Genomic DNA, 9,058 nt, shown 5'->3' on the forward strand with positions numbered 1-9,058 from the left:
TTCTTTGCTGTGGCAGCTGTTCACTATATCACGGAGGAGGTTGGCTGCTCCAAGTGAGGTCTGTAAACCTACTACATTGAGGCCATGACCCAACTTACAAAGTTGAAATCCAGAAACCCAAGCCAAGCTCAGAGAGACAGAGACAGGTGGGAGTGAAAGCGATCACTTGTGTAGGCAAACGCTGTCTGCTGATCCTGGCAATTAATGAATTTAAATGCCAGTGTAGCATAGGTAACACAAGGCTCGCTTTAAAATAAGCACCTGGCCATGGCTCCTGGAGACAAAATTAAATATGAGATGAATAATAATGACATACCTGGCAGCATTGATAAAGACAAGGCTTAAATGACTAACGAGTGTGATAGCAGCTGTAATAAAAGAAGCTGACTCCCACAAAACATGCGTTAAACCAGCATTAAAAGGCAAAGGTGTCACTGAAGCGAAAATATCCCTTATAAATCTCTGCCCAGAATATTTTACATACAATACTTGTACATGAAGAAATGAAAATCTGAAACTGTATCCGCAGCTAGGAACAACAAAAGGAATGGGCGGAGCTGTGAAGTTTTCTGTTATTTATAAGTTTGCAAAGTATCTACAACGCTTACATTCAAGAAATCACATCTTTGCTTCAAAGCAGCCTTCCCCAAGCTTAGGTCCCCTTATGTTGTTGGACCAAACCGCCTATAATTCCTGCCCACTGACCATGCTGGGTGAAGATGATGGTAGTTGAATGACATCTGGGGCCAAAAGGATGCTGCAAATGTTTGATTTAGCTGAATGTTTTGGATTCGGTAAGAGAGGTACTAACTTTACTCTGCCACACAAACACACACAGAGAGCATTCACACTGTGCTAGAAAAGATAAACACAAGCAATGTGGCACATTGTCCTTTGAGAGGGTAAGAGAGTAAGCTTGTAGATGCCAATGCCTTTCTCCTCCTCACTGCCATTACTGCACATTCACCTTTGCTCAGTGATCGCAGTGAGGACGTGGAGCAGAAGTTGCTGCTCATTTACTTTGCCTGCTCCCTCCGGATGTTATTGGTAGGGATTGAGCTAAATCAGCAGCAGTGGTGGCGGTTACTCTGAAAATGCTTTACTTTGGGGGCGGGGGAGCCAAAAAACCTGGAGCGGGCAATGTCACCATGAGTAAGTATTGCTATTCTTTCTAAAAACTGTTGCATGTGATATAGTGCCCAGCTCAGCTATTAGATGATGAGCTAAGCAGGTTGCTTAGTGCTCATTTCACCATCTGTGTAAACTTTGCAGCAAAATCTAAAGGTTCACACTTGGATCTATTGAAGATTAAATTGCAAATAAAATAAAAATAAAAATGCAAGCGCAGGTGAAAATCTCCCACCTAAAAATGCAGACATAAAGAAATATTCCATTATTTATTTCACAAACTCATTTAATTTCTAACAACCATATCCACTTTCTGCGTAGAACCAGTGTGGCCACCCAACTGAGTAATAAATTTACATGTAGTCTGAAACAAAAGGGTATTGTTTTTCCCTGGAAGCCACTGTTTTATCATATTGTTATTACTCTTACTGTTGCCTGGAAGATCCTACATATTTAGGGATAATGTACTGGATGGGGTTGCAATATAATGAGATTCAGCCAATCAGGAATGGACACATAATGAGCATTACAGATGGGAAGTGAAGTTGGTTTTGTTGGCATTTGGTGAATATATTGCAGTGGTGCATAGAAAGAAAAAGTCTAGGAAGTCTGCTGGTTGGAAGAATAAAGAAAAATTAAAGTTTATCAGTTGGGGCAAACCAAGCCATTCTGAGTACAGGCTTGCCAAAATGGAGGCATTAGCACACACCAGCTCATATGTGGACTAACAAACTTGGAGAAGAAACAGGAGGAAATCCAAAGCCCGAAAGAAAGCAATCTACTGTATTTTACAAACAAGTATTTACTATAAGGTAGGAATCACTGAGGGGAGACTAGGTTGTCTTCCTATCCCCACGATGTGGCTGGTTCAGATATAATTTATTGCAAGTGTTGTTACTTTACATCAAAGAAGTATATATATTTGCAAAACATACTGGGGACGGGGAGTATCACTGCAAAAGGAGCCATTTTCTACCATTTTAAAAATTGTTTACATTAAGAGTAGTTTGTGCTCAACCCAGGTTAATCCACTCCCATCCAGCTCTAGCATATTTTGCCACTGATTCATAAGTCTGAGGTCTAGTTTTCTAATTATGTAGGAGCATATGAACCCTCAACTGAAGTATAAATTAGTACAGTCCAAACACTGGTTTTGTACCACGTTTACTCCGAATGACAATGAGGTTTAAATGGCAGCTCTAAAATAACGACTGTTCATGACATATAAAATACCCAATATTTTAAACATGACCGGATCTTTCAGGTCTGTATATGTTATGCACACTTTCATATGAACCGTCATCTCAAAGAGATAGCCATAAACCTTCAGGCCACAATATATCTACCAAGTAGAAGTAAAAGGGAAAAGGGAAAAAAAAGCAGCAACTCACCAGACATTGTCAGCTGGTAAGGGGTGACAGTTGAAGCTACTACTGACATGCTGTGTGACTGTGATAAGGGGATGTCTGAACTTGCCATACGTTCTTCATCTGTACTATCAGTCCACTTCAAATACTGCTGTGAAGTACCATCTATTACAGTTGAAGCCTGATTTTCATCAGAAAATGAAAGGTACTGTGTCGCTGAGATTTTCGCAAAGTATGTTTGTGTAGGGAGTGGCTGGTCAGCTAGTACTGAAGAGGATGCCATATCAGAAAAGGCTGATAAATGCCCATGAAGAAAAACAACCACTGAGCCTCTTTTTGAAGTGCCTGCATGCTCAAGGTGCAAATCAAAAATCCCCTCTGAACTTCCTGGTTCATGTGATGTGGACTTATTGGAATGAGATGCAACATGGGTGCCATTTTCTTCGTGAAGAGCATTGCTCAGATGAAAAGCTAACAATGTACCCTGAGTCAATGACTGAGACATCTCCATAACTGGATCATGTGATGTGTAGTCCAGCTGTTCCACGTCAGTTAATTTCCTACTCAAATACATGTTTGATCTTTGAGAAGCTGAGATGGTCGGAAACGATGGCTCTAAATGGACAGTTTGTAAAAGAACAGTTGCTACGCAGTCCAAATAAACACATGAGAATTCAGTGCTTGGTTCCTCCAAGGGCCTAGTTAGGAAATACCCCTCTGTAGTGAATTTATATCTGCTTTGTTCGGTAGGATGCAAGGAAGATACTTCTGTGAATTTTGCCAATGATGCCGTTCCCCGAGCTGAAACAAATGAATGCCCAGAAGTACCGGCAGTAGATCTCATTAATGTGGAGCAGCTGGTTAATAACACCAAATTCATCCAGAACACCTCATGAAAGAGAGGCTCTTTGCTATGCAGAACCTGATCTGAGAATTCATTGGAGAGTTTCATGTCAGCTGAAGAACCCGTTGCACACGTTTGGTTTAATTTGCTTAAAGAACCTGTAGTTTGCCAGTTGAGGTCAAAGGATGTTTGCCTTTTGGATTGCTGCATAACTGATGAGCTAAAGCCGCCTACCTTTTCTGAAATGGCTGCTTCAAGAGGGAAAACAGGTATCACAGAGGGCTTTGGTAAAATCCAGTCTTTGCCTGTCGATATTAGGGAAGCAGCCGATTGCTCTCTAGTATCCTCTGGAGACAACATGGAGAGAACTGAAAATGCAATTGCCAGAGTGGCAGGCTGGAATCTGGGGGAGAGTAATGAGTGACTATTTAATTCAATCAAGGTCTCTGGTATGCTACTAATTACTGAACTCACGTCTGTAGCAGATAAAGCAAGAGCCTGATGGTTCCCTACTGACAAACTTTGCACAGAGGGAACTGGAACCGTCATTAAGGAGTCTGTGATAAATGAGGTTATATCATACTCATCTTGTGAGAGAGAGACTAGTGTTAAATCTCCTGAACTATCAATCATTGCCCATGGCTCAGTTGTTACGTCGGACGTTATTCTTGTTGCAAACGGACCTGCAAATCCCAACAACTGTGAGGTGGGAATGTCTGCTGAGGAAGTGAGCAAGAATGCTGCTGAAGACTCACTATTGGTGGCTAATGATCCTAGTCCCGTGCCTTCAAGTGGTATGCTGGACATTAATTTAGCCATGCTAGAGGTTGCGAGAATCCCATGGTTGAGAAAGTCTGTCTTTTGCAGACCTTTAGAGGATAAAAAGTAAGGGGCGCAGTTAGAAGAAAATAAAAAATGAACAACTTTGGCCCTAGGCTGGATCGGCAGCAAATTACATTGCTACCTGAAAACCATTAATTCTCACCCAGGCATCCCAGAGCAGACAAATACAACTCCGTAAATCATATTCTTAATAAAAGTGTAAGAAATTTTTTAGTGACCTCAAGAGCTGACTAAATGCAAAAGCCTCACATTATTCACATGGTGAGGGCTGTAGCCAGAACAAATAGCATTGCTTGGAAGAGATGTATTAAATTTGCTAAATCAATTTTTTCCCTGAGAATCAATATAAAAAGGATAAATTACAGATCTGTACCATTGAGAACTTGAGGGGCAGCCACAATAAGCTGGAAAAGTTACAAAGATAATTATATTTACAAATTGGGTCACATTTAATTTGCTTATCTACATCAAGAAGAAATATTACTTAGATTTTTAAAAAAGGAAAGAAAAACAGCAAAAGATCAGGCCGAAAGAGGGAACAAAGCATGCATTTTGAAGTTCGCTATTCAATAGCACAGTGTTTAGAAGAGCTGTAGTTGAATGAATGGGCTCAGACACATGACACTCAAAATAGGCCACTGCATTTAAGACACTATTCCATTTTTAATGGTTTCCATGCTAGCGGATTCTTTTCCTTTCTGAATTTGAAGCACAAAGGAGTGAGAAGAAAAGTGGAAATGTGCAAAACCCGGAGGAGCTTGTTACAGGCATTCTTATGTATGAAAACATCAAGAGGTTGGGGAAAGATGCACACAAGAAAGATACGTGCCAGGGAAAGGAAAGGCTAGTTTCTCAAAGTGCCGTCATCTGCCTTCCAGTCTGAAGAGGACTGCACTAACAGAGGGGGCAGAGACGTATTAGGGAGCATATGAAGTCACACATATTAGCCAAGCTCAAATGAAAAGCCAAACAAGTTATGGAAAAAATGCAATTCTCTATACAGTGTAGGCCAACAGCTGGAGTGGAGAGGGGGATATTGTCCCTGTGCTTTTGCATTCAGTTCACCAGGAGTTCTAACAAACAAAAAATGGCATTCAAATTGACAGAGACAAGACAGGTGCTTAGTTAAAGAGAGCAGAATTCAGAGTTTGAGGAGGGGGACCCTGAAAGGATACAGATGAGAACACAGAATACAGAAGACATTAATCCTTATAAAAATAATTTAAAACTGCACACACTGAAAGGGCAGGATTTCATTTAGAACCTCTCAGTCTTTTATTCATAATACTTGTACTTTCTTACCTGTGGAAGTTTGAAAAATATAAAGGTCAGAAGGCGAGAGGCTTGGATGGGCTGATGCGAGGCCTCTCTGTAATGGCTCACTAGGGGGCACTCCTTCCATTTCGATGATGGTTTGTCCCCTTTGGGGGACTGCAGGTAAACAGGTGATATTGTTTATTCCATCCACACAGAGAAACCCAGCAGGGCAGGTACGTATTAAGCAATCGTCGTAATTAAGCTCACAGCTTCGGCCCTAGAGGAGAAGTTTTTAAAAAGTCATTATGAAGGCCATTTCCATTTCCTTGTCACATTAAATGGTTCAAATTATTGCTTTCTTTTGATTCTGCCTCCCCGTCACCCAAAAAGAAAAGAAAGAGATACTGTCTTATTTCAGCTGGGCAGACTGCACTTCCCAAAATTAATTTAACCCCACTGAGATTTTTCCCTTTATTGATTTCATGACAGAGACCCAGGCTTTTCAATTGCAATTTAATTATGGCATTTTGACTTCCAATCAGTTCAAAGAGTGAACTACCAATATTAAAATAAAGATTCCATCTCACAGTCCCTATCACATTCTATATCCTAAAACAGTTTTGTTCCCAAGTTGTCTGCCTTTTAAAGTTAACAATATGCTTCTCGGAGATTGAACCAAAGTGATATACAAGGGTGTAAACAAAAAATATGTTCTGATGCTATAATTACTTTATGTTGTACTGTCTGAAAAGTACACAGTTTATTCCACACTTTAACTTGATTTGTGCAGCATGAGGATGCCACATCCTTACAAAGCAGGTTGCAATACACTGAAATTGAAGTTAACTCTTGGGGAATCAAGAAATGTGTTGCCTGTCTAAGGAGCCACAGGATGACCTTTGCTATGGCATACCTATCTTTTCATTGAGTATGCACTCATTGCAAAATCTGCCTACTAGTCACAGCACCATTGCAAGAGTTGCAAATACTACTGTGGCTAAGGATGGAATTTTCTGAAAATCTCCAAATCAACATCATACACACAGATATTTTTTGCAATTCCTGCCTTGCATTTTGGTCTTGACATACAGTTAGCACTAGCACTGTTTGACCCTTTCTTCTCTCTGTGTTCAAAGTATGGGTGTTTGTGTGCTTCTGCTCAGTTGTGCCTTTATGCAAATAGAAAGACTCCTTCCATTTGTGGAAGAGTCTTTGAACTAGCAAGGCATCCAATAATGGAAGAGGCAGGGAGGGGATATTCAGATTTCTCCTTCTCCGCACAGGTTTGTGCCACCTTCCAGAGGGTTCCTCAACCATTCAGATCAGATTATCTGGAAGGGGCAGAAATGGAATGCACTGGGGAGCAGGAACAGATAAGTATATTTTCCCCTCCATCCACTAGTGGAGGGATTTGCTGGGTCAAAAGTCCTTCTACTCATGGAATGGAACAATTGGATTCCACCCATATAGCACACATGTCCGATGATATGGTGTTTGGGCCAGAAAACCTTGTGCCAACATGAATATCCTGCTCTGTAAAAGTCCCCCTTATCCTTGCTTATCTCTGCGCAAAAATATGTGGCTAATGTCCCCTGAAAGCCCCAGTCTGAAGCTTCAAATGAGAACTATCAGGCAAAATAATTCCAGCCGGCCCTTTCTTCTGTTTTTATTTATCGAAAACATCTTTTTCTATTTAAAAAGTCCAAGTTGTGCGTTGACAGAGATGAAATAATGCAGTTGTTCAGCTCTTTGAGATTTCAAATTGATGTATTATATAATTAAACTATTGGGGAGTGATACTAAATAAACCACATACGTAAATCACTTTGATCTTAACCGTTGTTGTTTTTTTCTTCTAACAGCAGTTTCTTCCCTATTCGGGTCTCTCCCCCCAATAGGAAAAGAATGGGATTCATCTGAATAACTGCTTGCATATCTTGGGAGATTTATTGTAAAGCTGACAAATAAATAATGCATATCTACTGAACAGGAAATTTGTTGTGCATTATTAGCCAGAAATCCAAATTCAGCAAGAACAATCTGTGCGAGGTAAGAGGGTAAGATCTGGTGCGAGTAGAACAGGCAGGATAAAATCACTACGGCAAAGAAACAGGTTGGTATACATGGACACAATTCCTGGCTCAAGTGTAAAAAAGGTTAATGAAGTGGGAAGGGTGGATATACACAGAGCACCCTTAGGAAACAGAATATCCTGCAACTTGATTGGGTTTTGGATGCAGGGTGCTTTTTCCTCTTCTACAGTTGCTTTTTTTTTTTACAACACAGCCATAGAGTTGTGGTATTGGGGTGTGTGTGTGTCACAGCTCAAGAGTGACTCAGCAAACCAAAGCAGCACTAAACACTTGACTGGTGCTGTTAGAGCCAGTTTATAGCACAAAGGTGATTTTCAATTGGGGCTTCTATAAGCCTAAAACTCCAAATTTAACTTTGACAAACTGCATGGAAGAATCCAGATATATCCCTGCCAGGGAAACATTCAGCATCTTCCCAGAAATAATAGATAAAGAGGTGGACACCTTTTTGACTGCACCATTTCAGACAACAGATGAGGACTCAAATCAGAGCAACACAAGAAGGAGAGCAGGCAAAATCCCCCTTCCTTGATACATAGTTTTCCACCTGCAGAGAGGACTGTGGGTATGTGCAATCATAACACATCTAGCAAGATTTTCAATAGCATACCACAAATCCAGGTTTGCAGTAACAGGTGTAGCCCAAGCCTGGTTCATTCTGGATGCAAATCCCATGCATGCAGGGATTTGATGCACATTCATTGATATCCTCTTCACAACGGAAGCCTTCCCAGCCTGTTAGAAGGGAAAAAGTGTATCTCATTGAACTTTGCTATTGTAAAAAACATGTTAAAAGTCTCTATCTGTGTGTGTACACATCCAAATCTCTTGATATGTCTCTCCCCCCCCCCATTCAAACATAATAGTAAAAAATAAAACACGAACCAAGTGTCTCTATTTTTCAATTTCCTAGTGTGCATCATCATGCCTGCTTGGTCCTTTGTTGAGCAGGGAGAAGTGAAGGGAGTTTGTACTCACATTTGCCTTCTGCCCCATCTGACTGAGAACCCAAAATTACATGGATGCCTGGTCAATGCAGAGGATTCTGCTGGTACTCAAGTGAATGGGAGGAAACAAAGCAAAAACCTCAGACCTCAACACAGGAAGGTCAAGGACTGGGGAGGCAAGGGGGGGCAGGGAGGCAGGTTGGGGGGGGGGCTAGGGCCAGCATGTTATGCTTCTTACATGTGGGGAGGTTTCCTGTTCATGCAGAACCTATCAGCACCAGTAACGTCCTACAAAAAACTCTTGTTTGCTGTATTTTTAGGACTGTATGCAGTCCTAAAAAACAATAAAAAATGCATGTTTCCCTAAGAACAGAAAGCCAAGATAAAAAAATATTAATACTATGGCATGCTTCTCAAATATATCATACATGCAATATGTGAGATATATTTATATAATACACCCCCTATCAAACTAATTACAGTGGAAGAGTGTTAATCATATGTGTCTAAATCTCTCAATCTTTCCAAGTGCTTAATGCTGGCTCAATGGTGCCCATTAAGCATCTGACAACAGTGAGG

The 9,058-nt window shown here is 40.8% G+C and overlaps 1 protein-coding gene across 1 annotated transcript; it reads right to left on the reverse strand.

Annotated features, from left to right (window-relative positions):
* Window positions 1-2,454: 2,454 nt before the first annotated feature.
* On the reverse strand, window positions 2,455-8,261 carry LOC118082769 (protein eyes shut homolog). Its single transcript, XM_035110601.2, has 3 exons — window positions 8,143-8,261; window positions 5,485-5,716; window positions 2,455-4,208 (listed from the first exon to the last, which is right to left on the reverse strand). The coding sequence occupies exons 1-3, from the start codon at window positions 8,209-8,211 to the stop codon at window positions 2,455-2,457; spliced, it is 2,055 nt and encodes a 684-aa protein (XP_034966492.1). The 5' UTR covers window positions 8,212-8,261.
* Between the last annotated feature and the right edge of the window lie 797 nt (window positions 8,262-9,058).

Source organism: Zootoca vivipara, chromosome 3 (genome assembly GCF_963506605.1).
Source record: "Zootoca vivipara chromosome 3, rZooViv1.1, whole genome shotgun sequence".
Lineage (NCBI taxonomy): Eukaryota > Metazoa > Chordata > Lepidosauria > Squamata > Lacertidae > Zootoca > Zootoca vivipara.